At 43.5% G+C, this 21,621-nt stretch overlaps 1 protein-coding gene across 1 annotated transcript in view; it reads right to left on the minus strand.

The window, feature by feature from the left end:
• Positions 1–448: 448 nt before the first annotated feature.
• The window catches only part of LOC120019189 (neurexin-3b), a 520,460-nt gene continuing 499,287 nt past the window's right edge, over positions 449–21,621 (minus strand). The window contains exon 19 of the mRNA XM_038962500.1: positions 449–779. Coding sequence (XP_038818428.1) covers positions 449–779 — 331 coding nt within the window. The remainder of the gene's footprint in view (positions 780–21,621) is intronic.

Here is a 21,621-nt window from a genome sequence, read left to right on the forward strand (position 1 = left end):
AATGGCCGAAATGATGCTTGTTTGTTTTGTCATTTTACAGGGTTACAATGGACAAGGTTGTTTACGCCAAGGATCACAAATCTCTCACAATCACTTGGGAGCGATGTAACACCGAAATATCTTACACTGCCAAACCTCTGGCAACGTCTCCAGGCAGAGCTCAGTCATCTCGTCACAAGGTATCTTATAGTAGGGTGCCTATCAGCCTGTTTCTCTGTATGCTTACCATAGTAAGTGTGCTTTTAGGTCACAGTACATTGGAAACATGTTCAACTTGGACTCATTCACTTAGAGTTCTTATGAGAGGATTTGTTTTCCGTTTTAAATTGCAGCTCCCAATATGGTACTGTCAAGTGTTTATTCAGATTTTCTCCAAACAGTTATTTTTTGTTGTTGTTGGGAATGGTTGATTTATAGTATTCTTTGTCCTTATGCATATTCTTTGTCCTTATACATAGTATTCTTTGTCCTTGTCTTTCGGTCTCTTGCCGCTGGATCCCTTGGCGCCACTGCCCCCGCTGGGTGCTTTGTCTTTCACCACGGTGCCGTTGGTCTGCGCTGAGTTGCTGATGTAATTCCGTGTCTCGTCTACCTGGTAGGAGCCTTCGTCCCTGTTCCTGTACTTGTACATGGCGTAGAGGAGGATGAGGATGCAAAGTGCCGCGGCCGAGACGATGCCAACCACCATGCCCGTTGTGCTGCTGGATTCTCGTATCACCTCAGAGGCCCCCGGGGGCACCCGCCTCACGACTGGTGCGGTGGGTAACGCGGCAGGCACCGTACGCAGCATGGGTGAGGTGATGAGGGGCCCACGAGGCTTGGTGCCATCCAGGTCGAAGGACACAGTGGGCAGAGGCAGCAGGACTATGTCCGGCTGCAGGGCTTTGATCACTTCGCGGTTGTCCATTTTCCCGGCGGGCAGTTTGGCTAGCGTGCCGTCTGATGGGAGGGACGCCTCTGCTACAGTGCCCCCGAGGTTGGGTAGAGGCGGGGTGGGTGTAGTCCTACCCGCCTCTGAGGCTTTACTAGGCCTCAAGTCCTTGGCCTCCCACTTGGGCGCGAGAGCTTTGTAGCCACCTTCGTAGGCCGACGTGGTCAAGATCTTATCTGTTACCAGGGAGAAGGTGGTGTAAAAATCTTCATCGTCAGTGGGGGGCAGGCTAGAGTCGAAAGCTTCGCCAGAGCCAAACCCCGAAATCACCATGCCATCATAATCACCATCAAGACCATCATCACAATCATCGCTGCCTCGGTCCGACAAGCAAGGTACCCCCGCCTCAGTGGCCATGGGCAGGGACTCTTTTGTGGTCTCGATAATGGTGAGGACGGGGCGGAGGGTTAGGAGGACAGGGCGGAGGGTTGGGGGGAGGGGGCGAAGGGTGGGGGGGACGGGGCGGAGGGTTGGGGGGAGGGGGATGAAGGGGGAACGGGGGGAAACAGGAGGGATGTCTATGGGATCCTCTACAAGTACGGGGATGACTAACTCCCCTCCTGCAAAACAGAAAAAGAAAAGAGTTAGAAGAAGTGCAAGACGTTAGCTATTCAATCAAACACTGGAAAGTAATGATATAAAACATAAAAAGCAAAGCGGAACAATTTTTAAAAATAAAAATACAGAAAAAACTAAAATAAGTCAAAACGGAAAATACTATACCAGTGCAAATTCAATGAAACTAGAACCAACCAAACAATACCATGAACTGAAAATAAACAATAGCCAATAAAAATGTATACATTGCATCAAAAGGCTGTAAGGGATGTTCAGGGGTGAGCCAAAATAACAAACAGGCATTTTACCACACCTAACTCCTATGCTTCATGTTCAATAACAAGTGTACTATTTTGTGAAAGTTTTCACGGACAGAGATATAGTAATTGGTGCTGGCTTTGTAGCTCTGGGACCTACACACCAGAGGGTTGTAACTATATTAATTGTGTCTGGTCTAGTGTTGCTAATGTCTGGCTGTCTGGATACATGTACAGTAGCTATACAATATTGGACTGAGAAATAACTTCTACCTTAACTTTAATCACACCTTTCAAGCTTATACCCCGATAGGTGTCTAATAAATTGAGAGACTGACTTTTCTGCTTTCCTAATATAAAGCAATACATTATAAAAAATATAGTGACGATTTGCATACAATCCACAGCGTATTGTATTATTGTCCAATGGAAATAACAATAATGGAGATAGAGGTCAACCTTGTCGTGTGCTTCTAGGGTGCAAAGACCGGGCTCAACTTGTCATTATTTTCTGTAGCTATTGATAGGGTCTAATGAAATTAAACTGAGCTAAATGTTCTAATTTCTAATTTAATTATGGTGAGTTCACTAGGCTCCCCCACAGGCCTTAACCCCTTGCCTTTTGACTGCTCTTATACAGTTGCCACAATGGCACAAAGTCACCTGACAGTTCAACAACAACAGCTGAATGTACTTCTCACTTTTATCAGTATCAGTTACTATGTTTGTTCTTGACTTGTCTATCTATCTTTCTGTTAATTTTTCTTGTTCTTTATTATATTATTTTACTATTAGAGCGGTTTCTAAAAACATACAAAAGTAACATTCAGATGTCGGTTGAATCTGCATAAACCTCTTGCCAAGGTGGCTAGCTTGTACACTGCAAAGGCTCACCACAAACAGGGCACTAAAAGAAGATGCAAATCTCTAATAAAAATAAAAAAGGAAATAAAGAAAAATAATAAGTAAGGCATTGCAAACACAGTTAAGACTGTCAAACTGAGAGTTAGCGCAAACATTGTCAACATTCACAAACTAAATGCACAGATAGATTTATCCAAACAGGGATTACTACATAGAAAGAGGTCAAATAAATTCTGCTTCAAAAATCATAAAGAGCCTATGAAAAAAATTGTTTTCAAAAAGAAGAAAAGTATACCATCAGTTTTGTCAACTTACATCAACAAATTGCCCGCATGATTTTGGCAGGAAGAAAAAAGTGTACAAAAGAAAGTTGTGTAAGAATGTTTTTGGACAAGTTAGGTTAGTTTCTTTTTAACAATTTTGATTCATTTTAGTTATTTATCTTTTAGACAGGATGGTACAGGGAAGGAAAAACACACATCCACACATCATGACATGAAAAATAATCTTCACCATTCTGTTCAGGATTATTATATATTTTTTAAATAGTCATTTCTTTTCATAAAAAAAGAAAACTGTACATCTATAGATAAGTCTTGGCTGTGAGAGAAAAGCTCATTTTATGTAACTTCTCCATAAATATTTACAGTCTGATTATTAAACCTTTTTTTTATTTTATTTTTTAAACTTTTTTTGCTTAACTTTAACTTCGTTGTTCATTAGTTTTGAACGAATGGATGACTGTACATATCTTAACATCTACGTAAAAGGGGGTTTGGAGTGGGGGGGGGGGGGGAGGGAGTGTAAGAAGGGGGGAGGACCTAGGAACATACTAGGTAGGAAATGACATAGATGGGGGTGAATGTGTACGTCAGTTGCCATGTCCATGTAAAGGTGGTACGAAGCGGCCGGGCGGCATTAGAGCTTTTGGCTGTAAGGAAGGGATGGGGACATACAACCCATGAGCATATACATACCCATCTACAGAAGAGAACAGCACTTTCAACACTGACAGTTTTTTACAAACCCTAAGCTGCAACTTCTTTCTTTGCCATGTGGAATTAATCAATTAATTAATTATAGTCCAAATGCAATCCAAATGTGCTAATTGAATAACAGGAAAATATGTAGCAGTGTGAGAACATTTTTGAAACATGTTGAAACGAATAGTGGTGAGGACAGTTGTATTTTTGAGTTTTCTTCTAGTTTTTTTCTCAATGAAATTGTAAATTGTCAAATTGTATACTGGGTCATGTGTTTGGGGTGGCCAATCAGAGCAACCATAGTTAAATTAACCAATCAAAATCATTAGTAAAAAAGGAAGAAATGTCCTATTTAGGAATTCTTCACCATACCACTATCAGTAGTACTGCTAAGGAAATTATCAGATTATTAAAGAGGTCATTTTGAGCAATTTCAGTAATTAACATAGATATCCACGTATGTATATTTACATATATGTACAAATAAACAAAAAAATACAAATTGGCAAGCAAGAAATTAAAAGCATTAAAATTCTCACACTATCAAAGATGAACAACCAGAAAGCACACACTGAAGCAGACATAGAGAAGAGGGACAGTTCGTATGGGAACTTGTCACCATCTTCATGTAGTAACTAATAATAATAACATTATTATTAGTTAATTCTTTATGAAATACATATCTGTTGTTAGTCATTTTAAAACACAGAACAGGGGTGCGATCTGGATGTAATTCAGAGAGAGGTAAGGTAAATATTAGACATCGGATATTTTAGTTGTTTTTACTATTAGGTTCATGGTTAATGCGTGCTTTAAGTAAGTTGCATTTAGGGAGAGTAATATACAATAACAATACAGCAAGCTGGGGTCAGAGGGTCAGGATGGGGTTAAAGGTGACTAGAGGTCATTGCATCAAGGCCTGTAGGGCATATTGCTTCAGGCAAAGAACAATTTATTATCGGACATCCCCCATCGGAGAGGAAGAAGAAACACCATGGGTGATATACAACCCACATTATGTGGCGTAGACTTCAAATTATAACATTCATTGAATTAATGTCTACTTTTAGTAAATGTATAGTTCAGTTTTATGTTAATGCATAACCAACAGTCTTCGCTTGACAGGTACACACAGTGTTCAGAGGAAGTTCCACAAGAGGGCTCAAGGAGTTGGGGCTTTCCATGCCCTATTGGGACGTGATAAGGAGTTGAGGCTATCCATGCCCCATTGGGACGTGATAAGGAGTTGAGGCTATCCATGCCCCATTGGGACGTGATAAGGAGTTGAGGCTATCCATGCCCCATTGGGACGTGATAAGGAGTTGGGGCTTTCCATGCCCTATTGGGACGTGATAAGGAGTTGAGGCTATCCATGCCCCATTGGGACGTGATAAGGAGTTGAGGCTATCCATGCCCCATTGGGACGTGATAAGGAGTTGAGGCTATCCATGCCCCATTGGGACGTGATAAGAAGTTGGGGCTTTCCATGCCCTATTGGGACGTGATAAGGAATTGAGGCTATCCATGCCCCATTGTGATGTGATAAGGACATTTATTTTAGATCTAAAGTCCTGGTTCCTCTGCTTTGGCCTCTGGAATAGTCCTGTGAAACACGTGATTGGATTATATTGTCTGCTTAGGCTAATAACTATGAAAGAGCTGTAATATCTATGGGGCGGTATATATCTTGGTATAACCGACAACCCTGGATCACCCCCAAGCATAGGTGTGTAGTCTAGAGACAATGTAGTCTGCTCTACACTCAAATTCAGTGTCCCTGTTCCTATTGTGTGGCTATGGTAATGTTTTCATCAGACATCGGCTACCTGCCCTGTTGGATAAACAGTAACGTCGCTCACTAAGTGATTTCAGAGAGGAGGAGGATATGTTTCTCTCTGTCTGCCCTGTATCGTCTTGGCCTTGTTTACATCTATCCACTCACCCCTTCATTCCTGAACGCCTAAAAGCTTTTGTCAATTGTTAGCTTAACAGCTAGATCAACAAAACCTTTGCATACCATCCGATCCAAAGGGAGCTGCCTGGTTGTGAGAGGTGTGTGTGTGTGTGTGTGTGTGTGTGTGTGTGTGTGTGTGTGTGTGTGTGTGTGTGTGTGTGTGTGTGTGTGTGTGTGTGCGTGTGCGTAAAGAAAAAAGAAAAAGCCTGCCAGAGGACCTTGACATTTTAGTAAACACTTTGATCTTCTAACGTTGGCTCTAGTACCAGCGTTGCACATTTCAGTGGTTCACCTCAGTGCAAACACTGCACATTCTAATGGGTTTGCTTAAAGAGACGCTGTTTGTTTTGATTTCTCTGTTAAAGTCAAGATGGACTGGCTTTGTGGACTAATGTCAAGACGGAGGGCTTTGTGGACTAATGTCAAGACGGAGGGCTTTGTGGACTAATGTCAAGATGGACTGGCTTTGTGGACTAATGTCAAGATGGAGGGCTTTGTGGACTAATGTCAATATGGACTGGCTTTGTGGACTAATGTTAAGATGGACTGGCTTTGTGGACTAATGTTAAGATGGACTGGCTTTGTGGACTAATGTCAAGATGGAGGGCTTTGTGGACTAATGTCAAGACGGAGGGCTTTGTGGACTAATGTCAAGACGGAGGGCTTTGTGGACTAATGTCAAGATGGACTGGCTTTGTGGACTAATGTCAAGATGGAGGGCTTTGTGGACTAATGTCAATATGGACTGGCTTTGTGGACTAATGTTAAGATGGACTGGCTTTGTGGACTAATGTTAAGATGGACTGGCTTTGTGGACTAATGTCAAGATGGAGGGCTTTGTGGACTAATGTCAAGATGGACTGGCTTTGTGGGACTAATGTCAAGATGGACTGGCTTTGTGGGACTAATGTCAAGATGGACTGGCTTTGTGGACTAATGTCAAGACGGACTGGCTTTATGGACTAATGTCAAGATGGACTGGCTTTGTGGACTAATGTCAAGATGGAGGGCTTTGTGGACTAATGTCAAGATGGAGGGCTTTGTGGACTAATGTCAAGATGGAGGGCTTTGTGGACTAATGTCAAGATGGACTGGCTTTGTGGACTAATGTCAAGATGGACTTGCTTTGTGGACTAATGTCAAGCTGGACTGGCTTTGTGGACTAATGTCAAGACGGAGGGCTTTGTGGACTAATGTCAAGACGGAGGGCTTTGTGGACTAATGTCAAGACGGAGGGCTTTGTGGACTAATGTCAAGATGGACTGGCTTTGTGGACTAATGTTAAGATGGATTGGCTTTGTGGACTAATGTCAAGATGGACTGGCTTTGTGGACTAATGTTAAGATGGATTGGCTTTGTGGACTAATGTCAAGATGGAGGGCTTTGTGGACTAATGTCAAGATGGACTGGCTTTGTGGACTAATGTTAAGATGGATTGGCTTTGTGGACTAATGTCAAGATGGAGGGCTTTGTGGACTAATGTCAAGATGGACTGGCTTTGTGGACTAATGTTAAGATGGATTGGCTTTGTGGACTAATGTCAAGATGGACAGGCTTTGTGGACTAATGTTAAGATGGATTGGCTTTGTGGACTAATGTCAAGATGGACTGGCTTTGTGGACTAATGTCAAGATGGACTGGCTTTGTGGACTAATGTCAAGATGGATTGGCTTTGTGGACTAATGTCAAGATGGAGGGCTTTGTGGACTAATGTCAAGATGGATTGGCTTTGTGGACTAATTTCAAGATGGATTGGCTTTGTGGACTAATGTCAAGATGGAGGGCTTTGTGGACTAATGTCAAGATGGACTGGCTTTGTGGACTAATGTCAAGACGGAGGGCTTTGTGGACTAATGTCAAGATAGACTGGCTTTGTGGACTAATGTCAAGACGGAGGGCTTTGTGGACTAATGTCAAGATGGACTGGCTTTGTGGACTAATGTTAAGATGGACTGGCTTTGTGGACTAATGTCAAGATGGAGGGCTTTGTGGACTAATGTCAAGATGGAGGGCTTTGTGGACTAATGTCAAGATGGACTGGCTTTGTGGACTAATGTCAAGATGGACTGGCTTTGTGGACTAATGTTAAGATGGATTGGCTTTGTGGACTAATGTCAACATTGACTGGCTTTGTGGACTAATGTCAAGATGGATTGGCTTTGTGGACTAATGTCAAGATGGAGGGCTTTGTGGACTAATGTCAAGACGGAGGGCTTTGTGGACTAATGTCAAGATGGAGGGCTTTGTGGACTAATGTTAAGATGGATTGGCTTTGTGGACTAATGTCAAGATGGACTGGCTTTGTGGACTAATGTCAAGATGGAGGGCTTTATGGACTAATGTCAAGATGGAGGGCTTTGTGGACTAATGTCAAGATGGACTGGCTTTGTGGACTAATGTCAAGATGGATTGGCTTTGTGGACTAATGTCAAGATGGACTGGCTTTGTGGACTAATGTTAAGATGGATTGGCTTTGTGGACTAATGTCAAGATGGAGGGCTTTGTGGACTAATGTCAAGATGGATTGGCTTTGTGGACTAATGTCAAGATGGAGGGCTTTGTGGACTAATGTTAAGATGGATTGGCTTTGTGGACTAATGTCAAGATGGAGGGCTTTGTGGACTAATGTCAAGATGGATTGGCTTTGTGGACTAATGTCAAGATGGACTGGCTTTGTGGACTAATGTTAAGATGGATTGGCTTTGTGGACTAATGTCAAGATGGACTGGCTTTGTGGACTAATGTCAAGATGGAGGGCTTTGTGGACTAATGTCAAGATGGATTGGCTTTGTGGACTAATGTCAAGATGGAGGGCTTTGTGGACTAATGTTAAGATGGATTGGCTTTGTGGACTAATGTCAAGATGGATTGGCTTTGTGGACTAATGTCAAGATGGACTGGCTTTGTGGACTAATGTTAAGATGGATTGGCTTTGTGGACTAATGTCAAGATGGACTGGCTTTGTGGACTAATGTCAAGATGGAGGGCTTTGTGGACTAATGTCAAGATGGATTGGCTTTGTGGACTAATGTCAAGATGGAGGGCTTTGTGGACTAATGTCAAGATGGACTGGCTTTGTGGACTAATGTCAAGATGGACTGGCTTTGTGGACTAATGTCAAGATGGAGGGCTTTGTGGACTAATGTCAAGATGGACTGGCTTTGTGGACTAATGTCAAGATGGACTGGCTTTGTGGACTAATGTCAAGATGGACTGGCTTTGTGGACTAATGTCAAGATGGACTGGCTTTTCAAGATGGACTGGCTTTGTGGACTAATGTCAAGATGGACTGGCTTTGTGGACTAATGTCAAGATGGACTGGCTTTGTGGACTAATGTCAAGATGGACTGGCTTTGTGGACTAATGTCAAGATGGACTGGCTTTGTGGACTAATGTCAAGATGGACTGGCTTTGTGGACTAATGTCAAGATGGACTGGCTTTGTGGACTAATGTCAAGATGGACTGGCTTTGTGGACTAATGTCAAGATGGACTGGCTTTGTGGACTAATGTCAAGATGGACTGGCTTTGTGGACTAATGTCAAGATGGATTGGCTTTGTGGACTAATGTCAAGATGGACTGGCTTTGTGGACTAATGTCAAGATGGACTGGCTTTGTGGACTAATGTCAAGATGGACTGGCTTTGTGGACTAATGTCAAGATGGACTGGCTTTGTGGACTAATGTCAAGATGAAGGGCTTTGTGGACTAATGTCAAGATGGACTGGCTTTGTGGACTAATGTCAAGATGGACTGGCTTTGTGGACTAATGTCAAGATGAAGGGCTTTGTGGACTAATGTCAAGATGGTCTGGCTTTGTGGACTAATGTCAAGATGGATTGGCTTTGTGGACTAATGTCAAGATGGAGGGCTTTGTGGAGTAATGTAAAGATGAAGTGGGTTTGTGGACTAATGTCAAGATTGGGTCTTTGTGGACTTTGTGTTAAGCATCACTTCCTTTAGTATAGTAAACCTGAAGGTACACAACTCCCTGACCTGTCAGTTCCTTTCTCTCTCAGACTCCCCCCCCCCCAGACTAAATAGGGAAGCGGTGTTATGTACTAACGTCTTCTGTGATGACATAGTCCTTTAAACAAAGTGGTCCTTGTTCAGACAGACGCAGAGTAATGTAGGATGCGTCAGACTAGACGAGGCAAAAGCAGCTTAAACAAAACAGTCCTCACCACCCACCTCAGCATCCGGAGGTAGGCAGATACAGTGTGGATGATGATGAAAATCATCAGAGCAGCAGTTTCTGTCTTACTCCCTTTCCCCCTCTCTCTTCTTTTCTTCTCTTCCTGTCCCCCTCTCTCTTCTCTTCCTGTCTCTTTCTCTCTTTATTTTCTGACTAATCTCCGTGTCCATCCAGCGTTTGCGGAGACCTCGGAATAGAGATGAGTCCCATCAGGAAGGCAGCGCGACGGGTTTTAGCGGCTGTGACAGCACAGAGAGACAGATGGCAGACAGGCAGGCAGCACACAGGCACTCACCCAGACAAGGCCACAGTGACTGACTCAGTGGGATTTTACAGGGCTGGCTAAAGATTGTGTGTGAGTAGTCGTTTTCAGACCTTAAATCCCGTTGTGCCTGAGGCCTACTACAGCAGATTCATTCAACTCTGGCTCGGCAGGGAGAGAGATGATTACCAGAGAGAGAGAGAGTGAGAGAGCGAGACCAACAACACAACACTTTCTAACAGAGTATTTCAAGGGACATACTGCACCTGGGCTTATTATAATATACAGGTGCATCGTGGGAAAGTTTGAGCTTTCTACCAAGCAAAGCAAACTGATCCTATCATCTATGGGGCACAAACTAGACATGCACAAGTTTCTGTCTTTTCACCTTGAGGTGAATCTCAGTAGCATACATCTAAGGGAAGCGGCGTTATTTACTAACATGTTCTGTTATGACGTCGTCCTTTAAACAAAGTGGTCTATGTTGAGACAGAAGCAGAGTAATGTAGGATGCGTCAGAACATAACAGTCCTCACAACCCACCTCAGCATCCGGAGGTAGGCAGATGCAGTGTGGATGATGATGGAAATCTCAGAGCAGCAGTTTCTGTCTTACCACCTTTCTTCTTATTTTCTTCTCTATCTGTCCCCCTCTCTCTTCTCTTCTTCTGTATCTGTCCACCTCTCTCTTCTCTTCTTCTCTATCTGTCCCCGTCTCTCTTCTCTATCTGTCCACCTCTCTCTTCTCTTCTTCTCTTTCTTTCTTTCACTCTCTATTTATTTTCTCTTTCTTTTCTGAAGATTTCCCTTCACTGGAACTAAGGGGCCTGGACCATGGAAAGAAGCCCCACAACATTATTCCTCATCCACCTAACTTTACAGTTGGCACTATGCATTGGGGCAGGTAGCGTTCTCCTGGCATCTGCCAAAATCAGGTTAGTCCGTCGGACTGCCAGATGGTGAAGCGTGATTCATCACTCCAGAGAACGCGTTTCCACTGCTCCAGAGACCAATGGCGGCGAGCTTTACATCACTCCAGCCGGCGCTTGGCATTGTGCATGGTGATCTTAGGCTTGTGTGCAGCTAATCGGCCATGGAAACCCATTTCATGAAGCTCCCGACGAACAGTTATTGTGTTGACGTTGCCTCCAGAAACAGTTTGGAACTTGGTAGTGAGTAATGCAACCAAGGACAGACGATTTTTACACGCTACGTTTCAGCACTCGGCGGTCCCATTCTGTGAGCTTGTGTGGCCTACCACTTCACGGCTGAGGCGTTGTTGCTCCTAGACGATTCCACTTCACAAAAACGGCACTTCCAGTTGATCGTAGCAGCTCTAGCAGGGCAGAAATTTGACGAAATGACATCCTATGACGGTGCCACGTTGAATCTCACTGAGCTCTTCAGTAAGGCCACTCTACTGCCAATATTTGTCTATGGAGATTGCATGGCTGTGTGCTCAATTATATACACCTGTCAGCAACGGATGTGATTGAAACAGCCGAGTACACACATTAAGGGGTGTACAAATACTTCGGAAAGTATTCAGACTCCTTGACTTTTTCCACATTTTGTTAGGTTAACTTCGCTAGGGTAGGGGGCAGCATTCGGAATTTTGGATGAAAAGCATGCCCAAATTAAACTGCCTGCTTCTCGGGCCCAGACGATACGATATGCATATAACTGGTAGATTTGGATAGAAAACACTCTAAAGTTTCCAAAAACTGTTAAAATAGTGTCTGAGTATGACAGAACTGATTTGGCAGGCGAAAACCTGAGAAAAATCCATTCGGGAAGTCGTTTTTGGGGGGGTTTTGTAGTTTTCTATTCAATGCCATTACAGTATCCATTGGCTTAGGACTCAAATTGCAGTTCCTATGCCTTCCACTAGATGTCAACAGTCTTTAGAAATTGTTTCAGGCTTGTATTCTGAAAATTAGGAAGTAAGAGCAGTCTGAATGAGTGGACCCTAAAGTGTCACAGAGCTTTTTCATGCGCACGACCGAGAGATAGCCTTTCTTGTTTACCTTTTATTTTGACGACGTTATTGTCCGGTTTAAATATTATCAATTATTCAGGCTAAAAACAACCTGAGGATTGAATATAAACATCGTTTGAAATGTTTCTATGACATTTACGGTTACAATTTGGATTTTTTGTCTGCCTGTTTTGACTTCGTTTGAGCCTGTGGATTACTGAAGAAAACGCGCAAACAAAACAGAGGTTTTTGGATATAAAGAGACTTTATCGAACAAAAGGAACATTTATTGAGTAAATGAATGTCTGCTGAGTGCAACTATATGAAGATCATCAAAGGTAAGGGATTCATTTTATCTCTATTTCTGACTTGTGTAACTCTTCTACTTGGCTGGTTACTGTTTGTAATGATTTGTCTGCTGGGCTATGTTCTCAAATAATCGTAAGGTATGCTTTCGCCGTAAAGCATTTTTTAAATCCGACACCGTGGTTGGATTCACAAGAAGTTAATCTTTAAACCTATGTAAAATATGTTTTGTTTTCTGAATTTTTATAATGAGTATTTCTGTATTTGAATTTGGCGCCCAGCAGTTTCACTGGCTGTTGAAGAGGTGGGACGCTAACGTCTCACGTACCCAAGAGAGGTTAAAGCCTTATTCTAAAATTGATTAAATTGTGTTTTTTACACACAATACCCCATAATGACAAAGCAAAAACAGGTTTTTATTGTTTGCAAATGTATTACAAAATAAAAAACGGAAATATCAAATTTACATAAGTATTCTGACCTTTTACTCAGCACTTTGTTGAAGCACCTTTGGCTATGACGCTACAAGCTTGGCACACCTGTATTTGAGGAGTGTCTTCCATTCTTCTCTGCATATTCTCTCAAGCTCTGTCAGGTTGGATGGGGAGTTTTGCTGCACAGCTATTTTCAGGTCTTGGCCACTCAAGGACATTCAGAGACTTGTCCCGAAGCTACTCCTGCGTTGTCTTGGCTGTGTGCTTAGGTTCGTTGTCCTGTTGGAAGGTGAACCTTCGCCCCAGTCTGAGGTCCTGAGCGCTCTGGAGCAGGTTTTCATCAAGGATCTCTCTGTACTTTGCTCCTTTCATCTTTGCCTCGATCCTGACTAGTCTCCCAGTCCATGCTGCTGAAAAACATCCCCACAGCATGATGCTGCCACTACCATGGTGCCAGGTTTCCTCCAGACATGACGCTTGGCATTCAGGCCAAAGAGTTGAATCTTGATTTCATCAGACCAGAGAATCTTGTTTCTCATGGTCTGAGCGTCTTTAGGTGCCTTTTGGCAAACTCCAGGCGGGCTGTCATGTGCCTTTTACTGAGGTGTGGCTTCCGTCTGGCCACTCTATCATAAAGACCTGATTGGTGGAGTGCTGCAAAGATGGTTGTCCTTCTGAAAGTTTATCCCATCTCCACAGAGGAACTCTGGAGCTCTGTCACCCAGTGACCATCGGGTTCTTGGGCACCTCCCTGACCATGGCCCTTCTCCCCCGATTGCTCAGTTGGCCATACAGCCAGCTCTAGGAAGAGTCTTGGTGGTTCAAAACTTGTTCCATTTAATAATGATGGAGGCCAATGTGTTCTTGGGGACCTTTAATGATGCAGAAATGTTTAGGTACCCTTCTCCAGATCTGTGCCTCGACACAATCCTCTCAGAGCTCTACGGACAATTCCTTCGACCTCATGGCTTGGTTTTTGCTTTGACATTTTCGCTTTGTCGTTATGGGATATTGTGTGTAGATTGCTGAGGATTTTTTTTAACCTTTAACGAGTCACCAACCCGGATCCGGGATCACCCCCCACTCCCCCCCCACTGAGTAGCATAGCTAGCATAGCGTCACAAGTAAATTGTAGCATCTAAATATCATTAAATCACAAGTCCAAGACACCAGATGAAAGATACAGATCTTGTGAATAAAGCCACCATTTCAGATTTTTAAAATGTTTTACAGGGAAGACACAATATGTAAATCTATTAGCTAACCACGTTAGCATAAGACACAATTTTTTTACTCCAACAGTTTTTTCCTGCGTCAGTAGCTATCACTAATTCGACTAAATAAAAATATATATAGCCACTAACCAAGAAACAACTTCCTAAGATGACAGTCTGATAACATATTTATGGTATAGCATAGTTTTTTTTGAAAAATGTGCATTTTTCAGGTATAAATCACAGTTCTACATTGCAGCTGCAATCTGAAATAGTGCTGACGCAGCCAGAACAATTACAGAGACCAACGTCATATAACTAATTACTTATCTTAAAACATTTCAGAAAAATACACAGCGTACAGATATTGAAAGCCCAACATCTGGTGAATCCAAACAATATTTCAGATTTATTAAATGTTTTATAGCGAAAACAAAATGTAGCGCTAAATTAGCATAGCCACGCCAGCCAGAACCAGCTGGGCGCCCGCGACCAGTTCACATGCACGACAGATATATGAAATAACATCGTAAATTGGGTCTTACTATTGCTGATCTTTCATCAGAATGTTGATCAATGTGTCCTTAGTCCTGATGAGTCGTTCAATCCATTCATAATGGCAACTTTCCCTCTTCATTTAGCATATGTACTGGTCGACTGGCCAAAGTAAAAAAAAGTCACAGAACGGAACACGGCAAAACTCCCGAAAAAATTCAAATAATCTGATTAAACTATATTGAAAAAACATACATTAAGATGAAATGGTCACATGTATCAAACAAACTTCGAGACGGAGATAGTTTTCATCCGTAACGGCAGCAAAACAGTAGACAATCGCACCTCCAAATAGCGCGAGTCAGAGAACCGGAAGTTGTCGGTCACGCCAAAGAAATAGGTCTTATTTCACGTCAGTACAAGGTAAACAAAAAATTTCTCCTCTGACGTCGTCTTGACACCCAGAGGAAGACGAATGAAGTGTGTTTCGGGTCATAGGTGGCGTGACCATATATAGGCAGAGCGTTGAAGCGAGCATACACATCTTGCATTCTTCTTCTTGGTCAGGGAAAGTGCTGTCAAATGACTTCTGTTTAACTCAGAGACAAAATTGAAACGGTTTTAGAAACTATAGATTGTTTTCTATCCAATGGTATTAATTATATGCATATGTAAGAGCAATAATTGAATAAGAGGCAGTTTAATCTGTAGAGGAAATTATGCTAATGCGAAAACAGCACCCCCTATAGTGGCAAGAAGTTTTAATGTAAAACATTTTTGAATGAGCCTGTAACTTAACAAAATGTGGAAAAAGTCAAGGGGTCTGATTACTTTCCGAAGGCACTGTATAGTATATCTGGGATGTTTTTCTGTCAGGTGTCCTGTCCCTTTACAGGAGAGTGTGGCAGATAGGTCTTAATTCGTCATCATGAGGCTAGCTGGGTGCATTCCTGCATTTTAAATTGGCATCCTCCAGCCAGCCACGGCGTCCTAACGCAGCCCGGCGAGTCCCGTATGCCGGTCAATTTGTCGACTGGCCATTAAGCTCTCCCTCCCGCTCCATTGACATGTGCCAGCTGAATAACCTTTAAACTGATCTAGGGCCTGCATTGACGTGACAGCCGGCCCGATGGGACCTAACAACGCCAGAGCCAGCCAACCAAGGCCCGACGCAACACAGCTAGTTGAGAGAGGGAGTCATTGATCTACCCCTCTCATAGTTCACTCTCTCCACTGGTTTCATCACCCCTGTTTTCCCTCCCGCCTCGTGTTAAAGAGACATGCAGAATTAGGTTAGGTCTCCATTAGATTACCGGGCCTATTAGGTTAGGTCTCCATTAGATTACCGGGCCTATTAGGTTAGGTCTCCATTAGATTACCGGGCCTATTAGGTTAGGTCTCCATTAGATTACCGGGCCTATTAGGTTAGGTCTCCATTAGATTACCGGGCCTATTAGGTTAGGTCTCCATTAGATTACCGGGCCTATTAGGTTAGGTCTCCATTAGATTACCGGGCCTATTAGGTTAGGTCTCCATTAGATTACCGGGCCTATTAGGTTAGGTCTCCATTAGATTACCAGGCCTATTAGGTTAGGTCTCCATTAGATTACCGGGCCTATTCATCAGTCGTTAATCTAAATGCTCATGTAGTAACATTTCATGAGGTTTTATTGCATGTGGTTTGTCTTGTGCTGCTAGATGTCTTTGTTTTATGGGGGCGTTGTTAGACTGACACTGTTGTGAAGTAAACTATCTACCTGTCGCTCTGCTCTTTTTCTTCTTTGAAAAATAACGTACAATGTTGCTAATGTTGCACTGGATAAGACTGTCAGCTAAGTGACTAAAATGTAAATGCAAAATGCAATGAATCGCTAAGACAAGCCAAGGCAGAATTAGTTCCCTAACCAAAGTGACTGATTACCTGCAGAATAATGATGAGGTTTCACAAGACACTTGAACAGCATGTGGATGTCGTGGTTGATCAATCAATTGGTCAAGTAGTCAAGTGACTTACATCTGACAGAGTTGGTTGATAAGGAAGTTAGTTAGGGGAAATGTGCTTAATTATGTTATCATCTACTCATTGAATTGGTACATTGCACAACTGTGGTTCTTGAAATGGAGTCAGCCGCAGGTGTAGAATATTCTTGGCAATGTTCCTTATTTGCCTTCTTGTGGAACTCTCTCAGGATCAGAGGGTAGGTTCAGGTTTAGACAGTTTTCAAACATAGACAAAACAATCACAGACAAACAGTAAGAACAGACACAACAGGTTGGCAGACGTACACAGACAGACAGACAGACAGACACAAAAACACTACAGACACGGTAACCAACACGACAAGAAGCAGGAGGGGGAGCAGTGGCGGGGTACCCATCACTGCTGCCCCAGGCAGGGCGAGGCAAGGTTAGCCTGAGAGCAGAGTTGTAGGTGGAGGTAGAAGCACACAAAATGGCCGCCAATCGAATCCCAGCATGCATTAGCAAGAAGGAGGAGGAGTCACCGAGGTAGTTAGTCTTCTAGTCTACTGTATAGACATGCAACAAATGCCTTCTACTGGCAGCAACATATATAGAATAGAAAAACAGATATACTTTGCGGCAATAAAATAATTTTTATGCCATCTGCATTCAAAACCGACATGTTTATGCAGAAAGGCTGAGAGAAAGAAGGCAGGGTTGGCGTGGGGTTGGGGTTGGGTGGGGGGAGGGAGGGAGGGCGGGCGGGCGGGGAGTCATTCTTTCACACACAACTTTCTTGAGACAGAATGGGGTTGCCTGCACAAGGCCCCAAAAAAGTACGATGGCAAGAAAATATTTTGTTGCCTTTCATTTCCTGTGTTGTAAATGGAAAATAGGGTATGTTTCAGAATCAGCCTTTAATAATGGCACAGAAAACATCAACAAGAAGATGAGTAGGAGTACTCTTGTTTCACTTTCAACCACCAAGATATCATGCGGCACAAGATGAGGCAAAGGGGAGGGATCAGCTCTATCCTGGTAGATGGACGGATGAGGAGAACAAAATCAACAAAAAAAAAAATCAATAAGTCCGGACAACTCAAATCATAAGCAAAAGAACAGTAAGTCAGAAAGGGTACAGAAGAGGAGAGATGTCCAGAATACACTTCACTATGGAAAATAAAAAGATTCAAACAGAAAAGAAACAAAACAAAACAATGTCATGCAACTGTTCATAAAACCTGAAGCAGGGGGGCAGAATGAGGGTATGAATGTCTGTGTCTACATAGTGAGATGCATGTATGACTGTATATGACTAAATGTAGTTTATTGTTACCCCTACAGTATGCCTCCATGAGGGGGTTCCAAGTTAACTAAACTCTGACTGACAAGTTCAGAATATACTGAACTTACTTACTCAAACTTTTGCTTCTGAGAATACTTGGGATTTAAGTTTTGGAAGTTAAACTTTTAAATTGTTCAAGCTGTCCGCCATGTCCATTTAATAATCAGCTGTCCTTAGGTAAACAAAGTCATTACAACTTCATGCATTGAGATAACATAAAGCTATCATATTCATTGGAATAACATAAAGCTATCATATTCATTGGAATAACATAAAGCTATCATATGCATTGAGATAACATAAAGCTATCATATTCATTGAGATGACATAAAGCTATCATATTCATTGAGATGACATAAAGCTATCATATTCATTGAGATGACATAAAGCTATCATATTCATTGAGATAACATAAAGCTATCATATTCATTGGAATAACATAAAGCTATCATATTCATTGAGATATCATAAAGCTATCATATGCATTGAGATAACATAAAGCTATCATATGCATTGAGATAACATAAAGCTATCATATGCATTGAGATAACATAAAGCTATCATATGCATTGAGATAACATAAAGCTATCATATGCATTGAGAAAGCGTTATGTTATCATATGCATTGAGAAAGCGTTATGTTATCATATGCATTGAGAAAGCGTTATGTTATCATATGCATTGAGAAAGCGTTATGTTATCATATGCATTGAGAAAGCGTTATGTTATCATATGCATTGCTTTACAGATAAAATCTTAAGGGCCACATAAAAAAACAACTTTCCTACTAAAAGCCTTAACCACAATTCCTTTAGCCAACGATACGACATAAGGTCACAAAGCTCTAGAGATTATAAACTGTAGAATTACTTCCTTATCCACTGTACACATATTCAGAAACCTCTTTCAATACGGAAATATAGAAATCATTAAATTAAATATATCATTATCTAAGCCGAATCGCTGATTCATTATCTCCTACCAGGGATAACAGAATAGACCAATACATAGTTTTCAGTTGGTATTAATGAAAACTGATTTACATTGTGCTGAGAAAAAAGTGAACATATGTTTGATAATTAGCCCAGGCATATTTAGGCAGATTACCTTGGAATTAATTAGTGTTCTATGATGGCATTTGGAAGGACAGCCCACTATTACATTTTTTTAGATCGCTAGAGAATGACTTCCACAGGAGGGGAGAGAGAGGGAGAATTACATCCACAGGAGAGGAAAGAGGGGGAGAATGACTTCCACAGGAGGGGAGAGAGAGGGAGAATGACTTCCACAGGAGGGGAGAGAGAGGGAGAATGACATCCACAGGAGAGGAAAGAGGGGGAGAATGATTTCCACAGGAGGGGAGAGAGGGAGAATGACTTCCACAGGTGACGAGAGAGAAGTGGAGAAAGACTTCTACAGGAGAGGAGAAAGGGGGAGAATGACATCCACAGGAGGGGAGAGAGGGGGAGATTGACTACCACAGGATGGTAGAGAGGGGGAGATTGACTTCCACAGGATGGTAGAGAGGGGGAGATTGACTTCCAGAGGAATAGACTGACTTCCACAGGAGGGTGGATAGGGAGAGAATGACTTCAACAGGATGGTAAAGAGGGGGAGAATGAATTCCACATGATTGTAGAGAGGGGGAGAATGACTTCCACTGGAGAGGAGAGAGGGGATAATGACATCCACAGGAGGGAGGAGAATGACTTCCACAGAAGGGGAGAGAGGGATAATAACATCCATGAGAGGGGGCGAGAATGACTTCCAAAGGAGGGGAGACAGAGGGAGATTGACATCCACAGGATGGCAGAGAGGGGAGAATGACTTCCACAGGATGGTAGAGAGGGGGAGAACGACTTCCACAAGAGGAGAGAATGACTTCCATAGGAGGAGAGATACTGGGAGAATGACTTCCACAGGTTGGTAGAGAGGAGGAGAATGACTTCCACAAGAGGAGAGAATGACTTCCACAGGAGGAGAGATACTGGGAGAATGACTTCCACAGGTTGGTAGAGAGGAGGAGAATGACTTCCACAAGAGGAGAGAATGACTTCCACAGGAGGAGAGATACTGGGAGAATGACTTCCACAGGTTGGTAGAGAGGGATAGAATGACTTCAACAGGAAGGGAGAGAGGGGGATAATGTTTTCCACAAGAGGAGAGAGGGGGATAATGACTTCCACAAGAAGGGAGAGAGAGGGAGAATGACTTCCACAGGAAGGGAGAGAGGGGGAGAATGACTTCCACAGGATGGTAGAGAGGGAGAGAATGACTTCCACAAGAAGGGAGAGAGAGGGAGAATGACTTCCACAGGAAGGGAGAGAGGGGGAGAATGACTTCCACAGGAAGGGAGAGAGGGGGAGAATGACTTCCACAGGATGGTAGAGAGGGAGAGAATGACTTCCACAGGATGGTAAAGAGGGGGAGAATGAATTCCACATGATAGTAGAGAGGGAGATAATGACTTCCACAGGAAGGGAGAGAGGGGGAGAATGACTTCCACAGGATTGTAGAGAGGGGGAGAATGACTTCAACAGGAAGGGAGAGAGGGGGATAATGTTTTCCACAAGAGGAGAGAGGGGGAGAATGACTTCCACAGGAAGGGAGAGAGGGGGAGAATGACTTCCACAGGATTGTAGAGAGGGAGAGAATGACTTCAACAGGAAGGGAGAGAGGGGGAGAATGACTTCCACAGGAAGGGAGAGAGGGGGAGAATGACTTCCACAGGAAGGGAGAGAGGGGGAGAATGACTTCCACAGGAAGGGAGAGAGGGGGAGAATGACTTCCACAGGAAGGGAGAGAGGGGGAGAATGACTTCCACAGGATGGTAGAGTGGGGGAGAATGACTTCCACAGGGCGGGAGAGGGGGGAAATGACTTCCACAAGAGTGGAGAGAGGGAGGAGAATGACTTCCACAAGAGTGGAGAGAGGGGGAGAATGACATCCACTGGAGGGGAGAGGTGGAGAACGACTTCCACAGGAGGGGAGAGAGGGGGAGTATGACTTCCACAGGAGGGAAAGGGAGGGAGATAGAATGACTTCCACAGGAGGGGAGAGGTGGAGAACGACTTCCACAGGAGGGGAGAGAGGGGGAGTATGACTTCCACAAGAGGGACAGGGAGGGAGATAGAATGACTTCCACAGGAGGGGAGAGGTGGAGAACGACTTCCACAGGAGGGGAGAGAGGGGGAGTATGACTTCCACAGGAGGGAAAGGGAGGGAGATAGAATGACTTCCACAGGAGGGGAGAGGTGGAGAACGACTTCCACATGAGGGGAGAGAGGGGGAGAATGACATCCACAGGAGGGGAGAGGTGGAGAACGACTTCCACAGGAGGGGAGAGAGGGGGAGTATGACTTCCACAGGAGGGACAGGGAGGGAGATAGAATGACTTCCACAGGAGGGGAGAGGTGGAGAACGACTTCCACAGGAGGGGAGAGAGGGGGAGTATGACTTCCACATGAGAGTAGAGAATGGGGGAATGACTTCCACATGAGAGTAGAGAGATGGAGAATGACTTCCACAGGAGAGTAGAGAGAGGGAGAATGACTTCCACAGGAGAGTAGAGAGAGGGAGAATGACTTCCACAGGAGAGTAGAGAGAGGGAGAATGACTTCCACAGGAGAGTAGAGAGAGGGAGAATGACTTCCACAGGAGAGTAGAGAGGGGGAAAATGACTTCCACATGAGAGTAGAGAGAGGGAGAATGACTTCCACAGGAGAGTAGAGAGGGGGAGAATGACTTCCACAGGAGAAGCAAGAGGGGGAGAATGACTTCCACAGGAGGGAGGAGAGGGGGAGAATGACTTCCACAGAGATTCAGGAGAGGGGAGAGCGAGAGAGGCCCTTCACACAATATTCATAGAATTTGAATATTCAATAG

This window comes from Salvelinus namaycush, chromosome 24 (genome assembly GCF_016432855.1).
Source record: "Salvelinus namaycush isolate Seneca chromosome 24, SaNama_1.0, whole genome shotgun sequence".
Lineage (NCBI taxonomy): Eukaryota > Metazoa > Chordata > Actinopteri > Salmoniformes > Salmonidae > Salvelinus > Salvelinus namaycush.